The sequence below is a fragment of the Phalacrocorax carbo genome, chromosome 7, assembly GCF_963921805.1.
Source record: "Phalacrocorax carbo chromosome 7, bPhaCar2.1, whole genome shotgun sequence".
In the NCBI taxonomy this organism is placed as follows: Eukaryota; Metazoa; Chordata; class Aves; order Suliformes; family Phalacrocoracidae; genus Phalacrocorax; species Phalacrocorax carbo.
Genome location: NC_087519.1, coordinates 16224366 through 16243892, shown reverse-complemented (window position 1 = coordinate 16243892; position 19527 = coordinate 16224366). Strand labels below are relative to the sequence as shown.

The window sequence follows — 19527 nt, the reverse complement described above, 5'->3', positions numbered from 1 at the left end:
AGTTACCCTCTGATTGCTTCAAAATAAGTTGCAAGTTGTATGTTGTATTTCCTAGACTACCATGAAGAGTCCAGAATTAGTCTCAGCCCAAAGATCACAGTATATAACCCACAGCTGCTAGTTTAAACTCCTTTCACCTAGTCTTTCTGCTTCACCAACTCCAGATGCTTAACTCATCTTCCATTTTGTTTGTAACTAAGGTGGCATAAGGAAATTGCACATTGAACAGGGCTGTCTTTGGATTATGTACTGAAAGATTCTGTGTTCCCAAAAGTCTCAGAATTGTTTTACTAGATCTCACCTCCTCAACCATGTGCTTGACTTTCTTCTGTTGGCAGTGGACCATATCATCCAGATGTTTGATTCGCTCTCTCAGGCTAGCTGCTACCTCCTCCAAATGCTGTGACCTAGCAGAACATGGAAGAATATAAGTGGGGAGCTATGCAGTATAAGCAAAACAAGAACAACCTCTCCAGTCCCACCATAATCCAGGAAGACTAGGTCAAGAGGTAGGCAAGTCAAATTCCACTGACAGATATCAATTTGCCCAAAGTACATTTTAATGGTACTCTTTTAGTCTGAGTGGCTGTCTGCACCCAAGTTTACTCACCTTCGTCTTGCGTACTGGCATGCTTACTCAGAGCCTGAAGTGCTCACAATTAAACGAGACAAAGCTCATCTCCGTAAGATGTCTGTTCTTCCTTGAAGTGAAAGGCATTTAGACAACTAGATCTTTATCAACAGAAAGACTGATCGTCCTGACATTACTTTTTGGAAATCTATACTAAATAAAAGCCAGGAAGCATATCTGCTGGTATCCTTCTAAAAACTCTCCTACTGCAGGGAAGCCTTGAGTCAAGGATTTGGCATAGTTCACAACAGTAGAAGAATGCTAACTAGAGTAGTATTAACTCATTAACAGTCAGCAGGAATTGTTGTGTATGTTTTAAGTTTGTGCATATGACTCTTTAGATAGATTCTACATTTCTTCAAATCTGTTTAACACAGAAATTGAACACCCACAGAACCCCTGCCATAAGCTGGTTTGAAAGCTTGCCAGAAAAGTAGTTTTAGAATGTGCAAAGAAACAGGAGGGAAGCTTTCTAATAAGTTTTTAGCATGTTGTCCATGGGAGCCTCCATTTTAATCTAAAGGTACAATTCTTGAAATTCTTCAAAGAAAGCAAAATCTTGCTTACAAAATAAACTTTGGTATTCCTAAGTTCAGGACTGGACAGAATTTGAGAAGTGGAGGAGAGGAATCAAAAACAAAAAGGCTTTTTCATCTTGGTCTGTGCACAGCAGAAGAAACTGTTGAAGCTGCAAATAGAACAACCATTCTAAGGCAAAGCAGCAGATGGCAAACTGTATGACATGATTCCAATGAATGACTGAACTGTATGCTGTTTCCTCCCAGAACGAGCCTCTATTAACAGTGAAGTACTCTACAGAACTGTAACTGCAGCTTTTTGACAAGAACTCAAAAAAATCAAGGCATTGCTGCAGGTTTTTCAATCCTGCATATTAAGGTCTCACAAAACCGCAATTTACATTTTGATTGCAATTGTAACATATATTTGGTCTTTCACTGAAAGATTCAGAATTTTAAGCACTGAAAGCAATGGATCAGTGGAACAGAAGTCCTTCCTCAGGTGGAGCTCAAGAGTCTGGTCAGGTAGACAGGTAAAGAGAACTTAAGAACAGACTTCAGCATCTGAACACAGATTCATTGCTTGCATTGCACAGATTGCAGCTGTGCGCTTGCTTGCATTGCACAAATTCCTGTCTGAACAGTGCCTTTATCCTTTTTACTGCAGCATAACTTTTCATGCTGAGTGGACAGGACAGGGTTCACTGAAGTGAGAAGAGTATCTGTTATTCAGAGGTAAAGGAAGAAAGCAATTATCTTTCATCTCCATATTCTGTGTTTTATGGGACATCTGTTCACTTTAAATTATTATGTTAACAGGCTGCTGCGAAAAGCTGTTATTACCCTGAAACCGGATAAGCTGGTCACAGATCAATACAACTAGGCAGTGAGATGCTCTCTGCAGGGATGTCCTTTTATGTTTATGCTTCCTACAGAACAGCGGGACGCCAAAACCTTAGAACTGAATTTCTGGGTGCCACAGAAATACAAGTAGTAATCAAGTACAATTATTTGTATGTGATTTACAACTCTGCTTATAATAAATCTTTACCCACTCAAGTAGTGTCATATAAACCTTTGAGTGGTAGATGCAACTTTCACTCCAACAGCAGTTATGCTATTTCAGTGCTGGATAGATTTCTCTTGAAACTTTGTCTCTGGCTTTCATTGAAGCTTTCTTTTGCCTGGTCATGGTGCTCTGTCAGCCTCAAAGTAGTAATGGATGCACATGCCACCTGTGGGCAGAAACAGCACATCCAGATGCGACCACACAACTAGATCTTTCTTCTAAACCTCATACTTTTGAGAACTACCATTCACAGAGGTCTCACTGCCAGTAACATCACCCTCATTTTCCCTTAATAACTTCATAGCTTATTTCTGCACTGTGATGCTACATGACAGATTCCTTCCACACCTACATTTTGTTCATGTGCATATGTTAATGTGCACCACATGTGTAGACCTACCCCTCCAAGCCTCAAATATATTCCCTGCTTTCCCTCTTTTATATGAAAAAGACACCTCTGGCAGTTATATGCAAAACTCTTGCTCTCTTCAAGAGTTCATCTTTTCAAAGGGGATGTCCTACAGCTTAATATAGGATACAGAATGTCTTTTCTTTTAAAACTGTGTTGAGCAGTCTAGGAGATAATGAAAATATTCATAGTCAGGATCATACTGTGCTGAATTTGGGAATGCAGATTTAAGAAAAATTCAATCCACAAGTATTTCACAGCTTGTTCCATCTAAAATGTACTCTGTATGTTTGCAAACAACTTTTCAAGAAAGATGCATTACAGTGTTTTTTGTTGCAAAAAAAAGTAAATAAACTTACATTCAGATGGACAATCCCTACCAGACTGCAGTTTTTAAAGTTAGAAACAGTAAAATTCAGGTGTCTTAAAAAAAAACAAACACCAAAACCCAACCCCTAATATTTCCTAGCAGTACTAGAAGTTCCACAGACAAGGCATATCTCACCTTTCACTGTCAGAGCTGTTTTCAGATTTTGCTCCAGATATTTGTATTTCATTTAGTTCGAGTTGTTTTTGCAGCTGGTGACGTTCCTAAACAAGAAATGTCATCCTTCAGTTCTCAGTATGTCAAAACATGAAGGCTTCACAAAGCATATTTCATTGCAATTCAAAAATATCTTTTGTGAAATTAAAATAGAAACTGATTAAACAAAATTCATGCATTTCCTATAGCCAAGGAGCGCAGAATGCATAATAATAAAAATCAAATTCCCAGCTATGCATGGAAAGAAGATCAGAGTTTTCAGTTTCCTATTTGAACATGTACGGTTGTACTCGAAACTTTATTTTTGGCTAAAAAGATGAGCCATCACAATCTTTAACTACATAAATGTCAAATTTTCCATGTTATCTCTCCAAAAAAAATCTCCCAAGGTTGAGATAAAAGGTATTGCCCTATTTTGTTCCCCAAAATACTCCTGTTTATTTTTCAGATGTCCACCAGCACAGTGCTCACAAAGATCTATGAGGACTTGGGGACTAAGTCAACACAGACTAACAGAGGAGTCTTCTATCCACTTTCATGGGAATTTAAGAGGCACTCCCTTTTACTCTGCAAGTATCAGCCAGATAAGAGCAAATTAAATAACCAATGTGAATAAACCCATCTTTCATTAAGAACTATATTGCAATCCTTTATTCACTGCATAATACTTACAGGTTGTAGGCCAAAGCCCAGATGAAGTTAAGGGAGCTACTAAAGGGGGTATATTAAGCTGAATGATTTCTCACTGTAATTACTAATTCTGCTAATAGATTTGCAAACATTAGACAAATGGGGCTCAATACAAATGCACGTTAGACTAACCAGTCCAGCCAACAAGACTGGCTTATAAAAATTTACTTCTTTCCTTTACAAATATTTACTATAATAAACTGAAGCTGGTGAAAAAACACTTCACTTGTAAGAACAGAAGATAGTATTCCCTCCACTTACTAGAATGCTCTCTGCTTCTGTATTTTAGATAGCAAGGCACAGATCTTTAAAGATGAGATGCCTGCTATTGAATGAAGTGAGAAATGCCAAAGCACATGCAAGAGCATAGGAATCGTTTGGAAGGGCTGCGCTTATACTGTTTAGAGTGACGCTATTCAGTCTAAGGACTAAACATTAACATTATCATTCACCTCAGTTAGGCCAGTGATACCAGAAAGCAAAGAGGAAATTTCACGATAACCATTTGAGAAGATATAAACCTTTTTCAGATATCTGAAAAGGTTCAACAAATGAGATTCACATGCAGCCTACTATGCAAGGAGAGGCACTGCGATACTCTTAGATTGAACAATATGTTAAAATAATAATCATTTGACTACTAGTCTGAGTTTTGCCCTGGAGCAAAGTCCATAAAAGAGAAGAAGAAAAAGCAGGAAATAAAAAGAAGCAATGCAAAAACTGCTACAATGAGTTTTCCAGTAGTGCTGCTGGTGTCACAAGAGGTAAATGTCTCAAAGTGTTTCTGCTTTCAGAGATTTAAACATAAATTGTCAAAAACCTACTCTTAATTACATTTCGGTAGGGAATATTTAGCTAGGGAGAGGAATAATTAAAAGATTTTTAATGATATCAGGAAAGGAAGAACCTAAGTTTTGGACTAAAAGGCAGTAAATATGAGTTTTTCCTTCTCTCCTTAAAATATTCTGAGCCATAATCAAAATAAGATAGATATCTGCATGGAAGACTAAGTGGCTGCTACATACCCACAAAACACCCTCAAAACATTTTCGTCTGAAGCTTTCAGTTTAGCATTTCATCCACTTGTGGAGAATTTGGAGATACAATTCCAATCACTAAATAGTAAGGTCTATTTGTAAGTAAAACAGATTTTAATGGACCTACCAACAGCATTTCTAAGAGACTCTGGATCATTTATTATTACTACTTCATTAGACTTAGGAGATCTTGCACACTGAAGGAAGACTGAATGGTCTTTTTAAACTCCTTCTTTACAATAGTTAATTTACTAAATACATTTTGACACCTTAGGTAGCTCTAACTGTAAAGGCTACTAGAAATACAGAAGAACCACTTAATCGCAGTGTCTCTATGGCAGTCAATGTCCATTTGCTTATATGGATACAATATCTAGGTAAGATGCAAACAGCAATGGTATGTCGCTGAGCAGGATACTGAGCAGAAGACCAAAAATGAAAAAAAAGTCCCTCCACGCACTTCTGCATGTCCTTTACAGGAGGCAATCAACTAACTCTCATACCTCTTCCATGCGTTCAATCAGCTGGTCCAGGTCACCAATTCTCTGGTCTTTTTCCTGTATGCTTGTTTCTGTAATCTGCATCTTCCTATTTGCCTCTTCAATAGCCTTCAGAAGCCGATTTGTTTCCTCCTTCGAATAAGAACATGTGTAGCCACATTAACATACAATATATTAGTGAGGAGGCTTTTTTGTGTTGTTTTTGTTTGTTTGTTTGGTTGGTTTTTTAAGGCTTTCAAGCAGACCTCAAAAGTTTTCACTATACCTGCCCAGAAGCCTGGAACAGTTGTGACTGTAAATGTGAATTGTATGGAACAAAAGATTCCAGGCACTTCGAAGTGCATAGGTATTTTTAAAGCATCATTATGAAAATCTGAGAAAAACTTTTACCCATTTCTTAGATATTTGTTCTCCCTTCTGAGGATACCGTGAAGTAACAGCATAAGAAAAATATGCTGTTGCAGAAGATAGCATTTTAAACACCAAAATTTGCCACATTCACCTTTATACTTTCCTCACATATAAAACCATATGAATAGAAAGAGGTGGGGGAATCTACCCTCAATTTCAGTCATTATCTATCTTTATCAGTTAGAAACATGCAATGACAAACTGCTCATAGAAAGGTTTTACTTGGGGGTGGAGGGAAACCAGATGACAGGAAGAGTTCTTGCTCCAGTAGTGTCCAGTGAAGTTGTTCCCCCTCCCCTTCCTATACTGCCACTAAAATTGGACATTATATTTTCATTTTTTAAGAGAATCAGAAGTTAGATAACCCAACTTACTCAATTTCAAATTTTAAAATCTACTTTATCATTACTGTTACTGTGTTTGAACACATTCTTTTCTCAGCCCTGCAACCCCAAAAGCTTGGAAGGCTTAGTAACTGTGGCATGACTATTCACAGAGACAGGAGTGAAGGAACGTATGTGAACTCCAGAGTGTTAAGTGATTAGAGAAATGACACCCAAGCTAAGCACCACTCTTCCAGACTGGCTACACGTACTAGGAGGATTTCTTTCTCAGCTTTATGTTTTTGCTCCTCTTCTCGCATTTTTTCCTCATACTGACTATACAGTTTTCTTGTCATCTCTCTCATAACTTCAGCATTGGCTTCCTGCGATGATTCCACCTATGAGAAGGGAAAGGATGAAAGTCACAGCTGACACATTAATCAGTACATAACTGCTGGCAGCAGGAGAAATGGAGTTCACAAAATGTGAGAATAACGCTTTAAACTTCAGCCCCACCCTGTTATAAACTTGACACTGCTGAGGCAGATTTTCATTTGCATCAAGACCATTTACAACACTCTGCCAGTATACAAGTCATCTGAATTTGTAGAAGTTACTGTTTCATCAAGTTTCACGTTGTCTGAATTTAACTAGTTATTGCTTATCCAAGACTGGGCTATGCCTCTTCACTGAGCCCTTCCATAACAGCCTCCAAGTCGCTTGGGCTTGTTTCTCCACTTAAAAGGTATTGTCTCCCCCATTTTTCAGAAGCATAGATTAGGGATGGTCTAGACTCAACTCCTGTTTCTAAATGGCCATGAACGCTCAAAGAAATAATTACTTTAAGCCAGACCTAAGTATGTGTTGGTAACTGGAGGACACAGCTGTCCTCTCTCTTGCTTTTTTCACATACTGCTCTTTGTGTAGACACGAGAACTGGGGTGACCATGGAGCAAAGCAGCTCAGAGGACAGTCAGACTTAAAGTTAATATACTCAGGGGTGGGAATGCATTAATTTTTAACCACAGGACAAGAAACATTACTACTGCTACAGGGAAGAGGGCAGGAATGGTAATTCAGAAACAGGATTTCCCCCTTACATTGGCTCAAAACACTGACAGTACCAGACCCTCAGTGATTAAACACCAGATAGGATAGTCACAGCTTAAACCTATCTACTCTGTAAGCTGCAATAAAAGCAAAGTAAAATAGCTAGTCCAGCACTTAGTTCTCTTACTAGAGATGCTATAAATTTGACAAGGTTATAGTGAAATGCTGTGGGGGCTACAAAAATGCCAAAAAGAGAAATATATTGTCATGTGGGAGAAGAATAAAGAGTTCTCTGCTGATCACTGCAGTTTACACAGCTCCAAAATACCTGGTTCTGATGATTAAGGTTTTGGGGTTTGGGGTTTTTTTTTTTTCCCCATTTCAAGGACTAAAAGGTTTATTAAACTCCTCTGTTTATCTTGCATGGTAGGAACAAGCTGTTTTACTACCCTGTGGGATAACAACAATGTATTTCATCCACTGAAAAAGGACTGAGCTCTGAAGAATTCCACTTGTACTGCAGTTGCCCCATTTGGCATCTCACCTACACCACACTGGGGCAGGGGTAGTAACCTGCACTTTGTGAGAGGGACTGGAGTTAAGTTTCAGTACAACACAAAACCTTCCACATTTCAGGAAGCCTGAAAGAATCAATATCATTACGATATATCATATATTATGATAAAGGCTTTATTAAAGCCTTTGATACTGTCTTCCACAGCATCCACTGGTGGCTCATGGCTTGGACAGGTGTACTCTTTGCTGGGTAAAAAACTGGATGGATGGCCGAGCCCAGATTGCTGTGGTGAATGGAGCTAAATCCAGCTAACATGACTACTATCCCCCAGAGCTCAGTTTTGGGGCCAGTCTTGTTTAATATCTTTATCAGTGACCTGGGCAAGGGGATCAAGTGCACCCTTAGTAAGTTTGCAGATGACATCAAATTGGGTGGGAGTGTTGATCTGCTCAAGGGTAGGAAGGCTCCGCAGAGGGACATGAACAGGCTGGATCAATGGGCCAAGGACAATTATATGAAGTTTAACAAGGCCAGATGCTGGGTCCTGCACTTCAGTCACAGGAACCCCATGCAATGCTACAGGCTTAGGGAAGCTGCCTGACAAAAGGACCTGGGGGTGCTGGTCAACAGCCAGCTGAATATGAGCCAGCAGTGTGCCCAGGTGGCCAAGAAGGCCAACAGCATCCTGGCTTGTATCAGGAATAGTGTGGCCAGCAGGGGTAGGGAAGTGATTGTGCTCCTGTACTTGGCACTGGTGAGGCCACACCTTGAATATTGGGTTCAGTGTTGGGCCCCTCACTACAAGAGGGACATTGAGTTGCTGGAGTGTGTCCAGAGAAGGGCAAAGCTGCTGAAGGGTCTGGAAAAGATGTCTTATGAGGAGTGTCTGAGGGAACTGGGATTGTTTAGTCTGGAGAAGGCTGAGGGGAGACCTTATCGCTCTCTACAACTACTTGAAAGGACATTGTAGTGAGATGGGTGTTGGTCTCTTCTCCCAAGTTACTAGTATTAAGATGAGAGGAAATGGCCTCAAGCTGCATCAGGGGAGGTTTAGATTGGATATTAGGAAAAATTTCTTTACTGAAAGAGTGGTCAGGCATTGGAACAGGCTGCCCAGAGTGGTGGTGGAGTCACCATCCCTGGAGGTGTTCAAAAAACTTGTAGACGTGACACTTCAGGGCATGGTTTAGGAGGCCTGGAGGTGTTGGGTTGATGATTGGACTTGATCCTAGTGGTCTTTTCCAACTTTAATGATTCTATGATTCAGAAAAAGCCAACAATCAAAACCCAGAGTCCTTAAGATACACTGAACTGAAATATGATCTCTAGAACTGTCTCCATCATTCCTTTGCTTATAGCTTGAGCAACAAGGGAAGTAAAAACAAGCACAAAAAGGCAGATGCATCAGGGCATCTGTTATAGTACTCTTAACAAACGTCTTCAACCTCATCCATTGTTATGATTGTATGAATAAACCAAACCTACTAATAAGCTACATGGGTGTGTTCTCCTACCCAGAAAATAATCATGGCATATAGTAGTTACTGCTTTTCAACTGCTAACCTCCCAGATTCCACACCATCCTCTTACATTCACCCTTGGAATAAAATTGCAGATGTCCTGGCATCTTTCATACACAATTTTATGTTTAAGTTTCAAATACAACAATGAGGATTTTACCCACTAACTTTGTAATAAAACTGCAACTTTGAGGACAAAATTTAAACTTTTTCCTTGTTAAGGCAGGGCATGTATTCTGCAGACCCTAACTTGCTTGAAGACAAACAAATCATTAAGCATTCAGTTGAACTGGGACTTAACCTGTGGTTCTCTGCCCTTAGAAGCAGACATACCTTTCCCTGACTTGTTGGTCCATGCCCTTAAGATTACTGTGAAGTCCAAATTTCTGTTCTGAAATCTTAATTGCATCAGCTTTGCTTTCTTCTTTTAATTGTTTTTTTCCCTTTTTTTTTCCTGCTGACAATAGCAGGTATAAAATACAGCTACTTTTGTAGCCTGTAAAGCTTCACTGCAAGAGAAAGCTAGAACATGAATTGTAAGCTGAAATACACTTATGTTAACGTTTTCCCTTTTAACCATTCATCAGTAGGCATGAACACAAGTCACTAGAGAGCCAAAATGAAACATTGTCACTGACAAAATTAAATATTAATAAACCAGCAGTCACCTTAATTTCACAGTGACAAATTCTAATACAGTACTATATCCAAATTAGTCTATTTTGAGCACTTTTAAGAGAGCCAAAGGTTTCCAGAATAAGGTTTTTTTGGTTGGTGTGGTGGGTTTGATCTTTTTGTTTGTTTGTTAGGATTTTTTTGGGGTTTGTTAGACTGGTTTTTTAATGAGATTCAAGGAATACATTTGGCAGATGAAAGGAGAAAACAGTCATGCTTTCTGGCATATGAAACCTTCCAGTTTGCATTTTATTGCCTTGCATTTCTCTGAATAGCTTAATTTTCTTTCCAGGACACTTGCTGTTACAGCACGTATCTGCTGACCATATGCTCATAAGACTTAACTGAATACCTAGTAAAAATTGTGCAATATCAAACAAACAAACTCAACATCAACAAATTCTTATAGCTCAGTGTAGAGCTGTAATATTCCTTTACTTACAGCAATGGACACTAATAACCATTTAATGGTTTGAATGTTTACCTGCTGACATCCCTGAGTGGCAATCCCACGTTATGGAAAGACTGACTGCTGCCAGCTGAGATTCGTTGTTATTAGAACAGTATTAATTCACAGGAATATGTCAGCTCTAGGGAATGATAAGGCATGAAGAATGAAGAACCCTTTACAAATAAGGCCAAGGAATTCATTTAGCATACTCCTAGTGACCTTACTGTGCAACAGTATTTTTAGGGGAGTTTATATACTGCACCTTTAATTTCAGTAACTGATTTTCAATTTGTGCTGTTTCCAGTTGCTTTTGCTTCTCTTTCAGCTTTTCCATAGATTGCTCATGTGTATGTTTTAAATTCCTTATTTGTTCCCTGATATCAGAGTTCTCCAATGTAACATCCACTAGAGTTTTCTAGAAGAAAGAGGAAAACCACATATTAAAAAATCACAAATAATTTGGTGATCTAATATAGTCAAGAGGTTATGGAAGAGACAGAACATTTAAGAGTTTCCTGATGTATCAATGCAGTATGAACAGTTTTGCAAGTTTTAACATTTAAAATTATGGCTTTTGTTGCATTTAGTTTTCTAGAAGTTGTTTCCATGAGGAACATGCTCAGTAAAATCAAGTCCTGGAACACAATTAAAAAAAAAAAAAAAAGAGGAACATGTATACATTTCAGCATGAATGCTACTCCCAACAATATTCCTTTCTGCTATCCAAGGGCCATGCTATACATAATATATGCATTAGACTAAGAAAAACTGTGACATACAAGAAAGCAGGAACATTAAGTTTTCCAGCCCAGATACATGGGAATTTGGAAGCCTTTAAAACAGAACGTTCATTCCCACCTTCTCCCTCCCCCTACATTCCACAGGTATGTAAAGTCTCACAAGTGTTTAGCATCCAAACATGCCACTTCCATTTCTGTTAACCAGTGAGGGTACGAATAAGTCAGGAGATGACTGTTTTGTACAATACAGAACAAATCACATTTTCACCTTAGATATTTCATAGATACCTAACTAGTGGCATTAGTCTACTACAGATCAGTATCTCTTTATTGTCCACTATTTTTAACAGGTTTTTAAAAAACACAGGTGTTGGAATTTTTTTTACTTTAGTTCCCTAAATCAGCTGACTTAGATATCCAAGACAGTACTTTATGGACTTGTTTAGTGTTAGAATCTGTATTTGTCATCCACATTTTACGTTTGCTTTTAAATCCATGTCAGAAAAGGCAGTTGTCAGCTGTGAAGCAGCTATTAAAATGTACCTGCAAGTCTATTGATGCTGATGTCAAGGAGCTGTTCATTTCACTAAAGCTATCTAAGGCTGCAGCCTGCACTCGCACATGATTCTCTAAGGATTCCTGATGAGCATTTGTCACCTAAGCAGAAAAAAAAAGAAAAAGTGTTATATAGAATAATGATCAAGTTTACCTAATCTTTCAAAGGAAGCTACAGAAAAGAAAGACCCCATGGTTAATTTTCACAGTACTAGGATGCTTAAAATATACAGGCCTCAAAACATATTCTTGCACCTCAGAAACAGACAAACAAAATTTAGAATCCAAATATGCTAACAGAAATAAGGCACAAGTATCTATGTTTATTGATAGTCTGTAATCACTGTAAAAGCTGTTCTTTCTGAAAGGGTAAGAGGATACTTGGCAGATGTCTATTCAGAAAGTTTACATATACAGAGTGGGCAGATCATAAAAAATCACAGCGTGAAAGCAGAAGAATGCAGGAAATAAGGAAATCTAGAAAGGTTTGGGTGAACTGTAGAATAGCTTTAATGAAGAAGGAACTGACTAATCAGGTACGTAAATAAGCAACAACAAGAAGACTTAAGGATGAAACAATATGAAGCAGGTAGGAGAAGCCCGCAGAGAGCTTTGTTGTGTGAAAATTTGTCATCCTCTCTTATGTACACACATACACACATAAAAGTTGGAGGGGGGGGAAACGGGGGGAGATGGAACACAAAATGACATAATTTAAGAGACCAAAACCCAAACAGTGTAAATGATTATGAACTATCCAATAATAAAGAGAAAAAAGTGTTCCTAATGGAGGCCAGTCCGACTCATATTCTTAGATGGACCAGATTTGTTTCTTGATAAAAACATAAGAACACTACGGACTCATATAGAGAACAATTACTGTTTAGTAATGAAGTCATACACAGATTAGGTCAACATAGGGAGCAGAAGCCAAGTAGTTACTGTTAACCCTATATAAATGTGTGCTCATGTAAAAACAAACAAACAAACAAAAGCAGAAATGCTTTGGATGGATTTAGAAAGTTACAAGGTAAGACCTTTTGTGAAGAAGCATACTGCCCAGGGAAGGATATTGGAAGTACAAACTTCAAACAAATTTTATGAACAAAAAGTAGTCCTGGAAATTAATGGGAGAAAAGCATAGTGATTCAAAGCTGAAGGAAAGAGTATATAAAGGATTTTAAACAGGATCCTCAAACAGCATGAAAGATGGCAGTCATGTAAAATCAAAACCCAAATCCAACTAACCAAACAAAAAAGCATATGTAATTAGGTAGAGCAACACTTGTGGTTTCTTTCAGGCACTCTAAAGTATTAAAAAAACGGGGGAAAGGTGTCTCATAACATGCCACTTATGTCAGAGGAAGTGCTTCATAAACTGCTAATTTGCTTCAGAACTACAGATTCTGTCAGACCTGGTCAGAAACCCTTAATTAGGAGACACATCCAGATTCATGCAAGATTTCTACTGGTCTGACAGAAGATCTGGGAGTGCAGAATATCAGCACTGCTATTCAGTAAGTATCAGCAGCAAAGATGACAAAACTCCATCTGAATCAGGATTTGCCTACATGCACACTGACTGGGGTACTCACTTTGTTGGCATCAAGACTATTTAACAGTTTACAGAAATTCCGGTGGGTTTTTTTTGTTGGTTTTTTGGTTTTTTGAAGCTAGTTGCCACAGAATAGAAATATCAGTTTAACAGCAAGTTCTCATCTTTATACAGAATACAGCATGCAGGGAACTGACAGTCTCCAAATGAGGATGGCAGAAGGGTCAGTGTCCCAGTGCCTTGAAGTCAGAAGACCTTTAATTGCCAAAGCATCAGCTGAACCAGGGCTGTGAAAATCAGTCTTGAATATAAAATCCACAGCAAGTTTTCAGGGAGATTTTTTTGCATGAAAGAACTCATCAGTTTAATATGAAGGATACTTCTACAGACTGCAGCACTTTTATTGCTAAACCAGTATGTCAGAAAAAAGAGGGGTCATCAAATGATTATTGAAAAGCTTATTTAAGAACCAAAAGGTAAGTAATTTTTAAACTGTTACACACTTTAATACTAAAGAATATTGCTACTTATTTTACTATAGTGTTTAAACAATAGAGTCAGTAAAATAAAGCGAAGTCTGTTGAAATGACACCAGCTAAGTTGGACATTACTCCTAATTAAGTTATTTATTCAATTCACCTGGCAGCTTACTGGTACAAACATCTCCACTAATTACCAATACACACAGACAATGCTATCAAGATAATTTTTTTATTTCCAAGAAGCAGGCAATTAGTAATTCCATATGCAAAAGCATCCCTGTCTTACTTTACCTTACCTTCCTGGAGGGAAAAATAAATAAAGAAATGTATAGATGTCACATAAAACGATGAACTGGAGTGATCTGAGAAATTATTTCTGTTCTGCTGAAGCAAAACCAAAAAGTTTCTAGATAACCCTGGGACAGTTATTGTCATATGCTTTCCCTACAAATGCATGTATACTTACTTTCAGTTCATTTGTAAGCTGCTGTATTTTTCGTTTCATTTCATCATATTCACCGTACATTTTCTTTCTTACTTTTTCCAGAGTTGCTCTCACCTGGTGTCAGAAGAATCAAAATGCCTTTATCAGACTTACTAATTATACTATTTATACTAGGACATGATTTGTTTTTCCCTGTGTCTGTAATTGTTACTTTCAGTAATTTCCATTATAAATCTACTTTTCCATCAACAGCAATTTACTCTTAAGAACAAGACAAAAAGTTAAGCCTCAAGACTTGCCTACATATGAGTGATACAAATAAACATCTCCGAGTAATTCTAAACTTCTCTGTACACACTTAAACACTTGTAAATTAATAATTTAAATAATGAATTTCAATTAAATTATCCATAGCTCATTTTAACCTGATTACTAAAGGTATTAGAATTAATTTGAGCGTATAATGTTTTCTTTCTGAAAAAAAGCATTCACACATGGATTTAATACACCTTCATACTTTTTAACATGGTTAATTAGTTTTCCCTGCATACCCTTTGAAGATGAACCCTTTAATTTCAGACTTCCACGTTCGTACCTAGCTAAACAATATATAAGCATAAATTTACCAATGTACTTTAAAATTTGAAGAACAGAGTACGCAATCAGGTTTTATTTAAGAGCTATGGATATAAATTACACCTTGCCTTTCTAAAAGAAAAGGGAAAATAAAGCATGCTGGAAGCTACCTTGGCTTTACATGCCTTTGCAATCGTGCACAGAACCAATCTTCTCAAGAGCACACATTGTAAACACTAGTTATGTTTGCCTACAGTCTACCTTCCAGCTACATAATTCAAATTGCTTTTTTATTTTTTTTCCTCACCTCTATCAAACACAGACTGAGTGCAGATAATCTAGGGCAGTGAGCTTACATCATCTCTACTTAGGCTTGGGGAAGAAGCAAGGGGAAAACATTAATAGGGCCTTATACAAGAGGGAATGTTTCACACAGAATCACAGATTGGAAGGGACCTCAGGGATCATCTACTCCAACCTTTCTAGAAAGAGCACAGGCTAGACAAGATGGCCCAGCACCCTCTCCAGACGACTCTTGAAGGTGTCCAACGTGGCCAAGTCAACCACTTCCCTGGGGAGATTATTCCAATGGTTGACTGTCCTCACTGTGAAAAATTTCCCTCTGGTGTCCAATCGGAATCTCCCCAAGAGCAACTTGTGTCCATTCCTCCTTGTCCTCTCCATGGGACTCCGTGTAAAAAGGGAGTCTATCTTATTGGTACATGGTAATGAGATCCCCTCTAAGCCTCCTTTTCTCAAGGCTGAACAAACCCAGTTCTCCCAGCCTATCCTCATATGGCAGGCTGCCCAGTCCTCTGATCATCTTGGTGGCCCTTCTCTGGACCTCTTCCAGCCTGTCCACATCCTTTTTGTATAGCAGGGACCAGAACTGTACACAGTACTCCAGGTGTGGCCTGACAAGCGCTGAGTAGAGTGGGATGACGACTTCTTTCTCTCTGCTGGCAATGCCCTTTTTGATGCAACCCAGCATCCTGTTAGCCTTCTTGGCCGCAGCAGTACACTCTTTGCTCATGTTGAGCTCCCTGTCCACCAGGACCCACAGGTCCCTTTCCACAGAGCTGCTCTCCAGCCAGGTGGATCCCAGTCTGTACTGCACTCCCAGATTGTGTTTTCCCAGGTGCATGATCTTACACTTTTCCTTGTTGAACTTCATAAGGTTCTTGCTGGCCCACTCTTCCTTTCTAGCAGCTCTGCAGTATACCCACTCTATCCCAGAAAAAGGAGCATTGGCCACTAAATCTATGTGAGGAATAGGCACAAACTACGTGCTCCCTTTAGGATGAGAAACACAGAAGGAAGCCAAATCCTGCACTTCACCTCGGGAGGGCACCCCTCGCCCTGACCTAACCCACCCATATGCACATGCACACACACCTCCCCTCTTGCAAGGTCCAAATTTGACTCAGATACAGAGGGAACTGTCTGCAGTTCTGATGTGGCCCATCATTTTTGGTCTATTTAAGTCAGCAGATATGTGGCACAACCTGAGGACTTTTGTTTAAGGCTACTTTTAAAGACAAAACTTATCTGGCAGACCAAAGTTCATAAATTAGCACAGCTGAACACAGCTTCCAGAGGATTAGAGACCAAGGGCCAGTATGTCTCTTCCCATGTCTTTCCCACTTTTTCCCCGAAGTATCAGTACCCTGAACGCACATGCAAGATGTGGTGTTCACATGGTCCAACATGTCCCTCCATGCCAAAAGCTGGCTGTAAACAAAAAGGGCAGGGTGATGGTCCGGGGCCAAGCAATCTGCACAAGGTACCAGAAACAGTGCAGCCCGGGGAGCTGCACCTGCTGTGTACCAATCCACCCATCCCTGGATGCCACCCCAGCATGGCAGATAGGCAGGAAACCAGCACCCAGGCAGGAAAATGGCAGCCAAGGCAGCTTGTGTACCTCGCCTGCACTGCAGTAGTGACATACGCTAACTGTGAGTGCAAGAACTTGAGAGTAGTGAATGCTGGGAGCTAAGGAACTGAGTAATAAAGGAAAGAAGCAAGTGCTGATAGCTAGAGACCAAGCACTCATAGTCTCTTACACTGCTGGCTTGACTCAGGGTTTCTCCCTTTTATATCAATTCAGTTTGCACTTAAATTGCCAGAGCCTGAGCACCAAGGATTGACAGGCAGAGATGCTGAGTTTCAAGCACAGAAAACAGCAGTATCAGAAATGCCTTTTTTTTTTTTTCTTTCAGGAGAGCTTCTGCCACTTATGATAAACAAGTACGCATGAAGTAGTACAAAGTCATCCTTATTAGGCTGAGTATTTTAAGGCTGCCCCAAAATATACCCAAGTGATTTTACTGTCACCTAATTTAGGAGTCTTTTCAAAACTGTGTGGGGTTGGGGATGGGGGAAGCAGGGGAAGAGAGGAGGGAGGTTATCCTTTCAGGTATGTGCTTACATAGGTTCTTCTGTACCACACCTGAAATTATGAAGGCTTCAGGACAGGAACTCCAAGATCTGTTTGGCAGTTTGCTTGCCCAGCTGTAGCCCAGTCAGCCAGCATTAACAAGTATCACTTGGCACAGAGGCCTTGAGTCTGGACTGCACAGTTCCCAGGTATATAGCATGCTTTTTTCCCAACTTGAATATTAACCAGGCAAGCCTTTCATTTCAGAGTAAGTTCCCAATTCAAATTCAGGTGTTGGGCTACACATCAGTCATCCCATATACACTCACAGCTCTACATGAATATATGGAAAGGATATGTGACAAATTTTGAAGCTGAAAGCATAACTCACTTCTTTAATGTAATTCATCTCCTCTTTCAGCTGATCAGCTGACCAACCATAAACCACCATTTCTCTCTTATGGTTGTTGTCAGTTCGGTGCACGACACCATACACCATCCCATGAGAGAGCTTTCCTGGAGACAGGCCATTTGGTACATGGTAGAGCTCCTTAAAAGTAAAAAAAAAAAAATAAATTTTAAAATTATTTTAAAATCAGTACTAGAATAAAAACCCAACAAAACAAAAATACAGTAACATAAGGCCAGGAGAGACAGCCGACAGCCAACTAGAGTGAACGTTCAGCAGTACCTAAGAACACTAGTTCCCAATGTTTGGGGGACAAACTGTAAACATTCATGTTTTTGGGAAGATCAATGACCAGTTTGTAATTGATAGAGACGTCTAATTTCCACTGGCTTTAATGGAAGTGATACAGCTAGGGACAACACATTGCATTTGTACAAGGAGAGGTAGAGGCTTGTGAGAGAAAGAGTTATCCCAGCTTATTTTCATTCACCAACATGTGCTACTTTTCTGCATTCTTCCAGAGCATTGTCAGCTCTCACAGTCCCCTTTAGACTCGCAGCCACAGAATTGCCCCTCACTCCCCAAACTCCCTGCTGGGGAAATATAAAAATTCACAAGTTTAATAAAAAATTTTAGAAAGTTCTCAGAAGAAACTGAAATGAAAACATTTTAGGCAAGATTCCTTACATAGAGCTCAGGAAAAAAATAATCTGTTTATGTCAGAGATAAAGTAGAATTTCAGTTCACATTTAAAGCTAACAAAGGACCTTCAAGGCAGTCAACCATTCACTTCAGGGCTGCATTTCTCTTACAGAAGCTGTAGAACTGACATTGTAAAAGCCAAAGCAAAGCTATGAAACAGCATTCATGTCAGTATTCCAGTATTATTAACTATTGTAGAAGCACAAAACTTTGAAATCAGGTCTTGATAGATAAATAGAAAGGCTGTTTTTAAGTGTCTACATTTGTTATTTTAATTATCTACATAAATTTGTAAAACATACTTGTAATAATTGTATATCTTACTTCAAGGCACTCTTTGAAACAGACTTCTCTTATTCATCTTATCAGTACACTTAGTAAGAAAAATATTAATGCAAACAGTAGGAATCATTTCCCTCAGCATGTAAATAAATACCTGCAAGGACAGATGTAACCACCTGACCTGGCTACTCACCCTTCTAATCAACCCAGAGAAAGATCCTTCTGTAGCAATCAAATGAAATGAGTCAGTCTCCAGAAGTATTGATTTCTCTTTGTGATCACAAAGAATATAAACAACTAGCTTAGATAAAGACATCCACATTACAGCTTTCTAAAAAGAAGGGAAAAAATATTCTTACCCAACTGAATATTTGCAAACTAGGACAGATTCTGTGTTAGAAAGACACACTCTTGGAAACACAGCTGTAACTGATTAGCTTTGCATGTTTTTGAAAGGCCAGTACTGGGAACAAATCAATTATAAGTAATTTTACTGAATTTTCTTTCTTATGCTAGGTATACCAGGATATGGGAAAATTTGAGAATATTTACTACACAGACCTTAGAATATGTTTGGTTTGGTTTTGTTGTTCAGTAATGACGTCGTATGAAAACCAACAAAGTTTGAGATTCTTTACTAAATTAAGAGTCTAAGCAGTGCCTAAATACTCTCTTTGATACCAAGCAGAGGCTGGAAGACATGAAGCTCAGCATCTTATATTATATCCATCTGCAGCTGCATCCTAGAGAGGCTCCAGTTCTTACTATGACAGACGGTGCTAATATCATCTGCAGTCTAAAGAGGTAGCACTTTCAGTTTTTAGCAGCCAAATTAACACAACTGTGGTGGCAATGGAAGAATAAATACTTCTTTGGGTTAAGGAAAAACAAACAGGAAAATCTACTTGCATTAAGAAGAATCGGTAAAGACAGACATTTGTTTTATATTGTGTCCTTCCCGCAGGGTACTGACAGATTTTCTCAACATTGTAAATCCTACGCATTTTCCTTTACCGTATCATTAATAGCTTAACCATTCTGCTGAAACCCTGGGGGTGG

At 38.9% G+C, this 19527-nt stretch overlaps 1 protein-coding gene across 2 annotated transcripts in view; it reads right to left on the bottom strand.

Moving 5' to 3' along the window:
* MYZAP (myocardial zonula adherens protein) overlaps positions 1-19527 on the bottom strand; it is a 64404-nt gene that overhangs the window by 31988 nt on the left and 12889 nt on the right. For both annotated transcript variants that reach the window (XM_064456506.1, XM_064456507.1), the window contains exons 3-10: positions 17467-17625; positions 14144-14236; positions 11629-11742; positions 10608-10760; positions 6405-6530; positions 5402-5530; positions 3133-3218; positions 302-407 (exon numbers count right to left, since the gene is read on the bottom strand). In XM_064456506.1, the coding sequence (XP_064312576.1) occupies positions 302-407; positions 3133-3218; positions 5402-5530; positions 6405-6530; positions 10608-10760; positions 11629-11742; positions 14144-14236; positions 17467-17625 (966 nt within the window). The remainder of the gene's footprint in view (positions 1-301; positions 408-3132; positions 3219-5401; positions 5531-6404; positions 6531-10607; positions 10761-11628; positions 11743-14143; positions 14237-17466; positions 17626-19527) is intronic.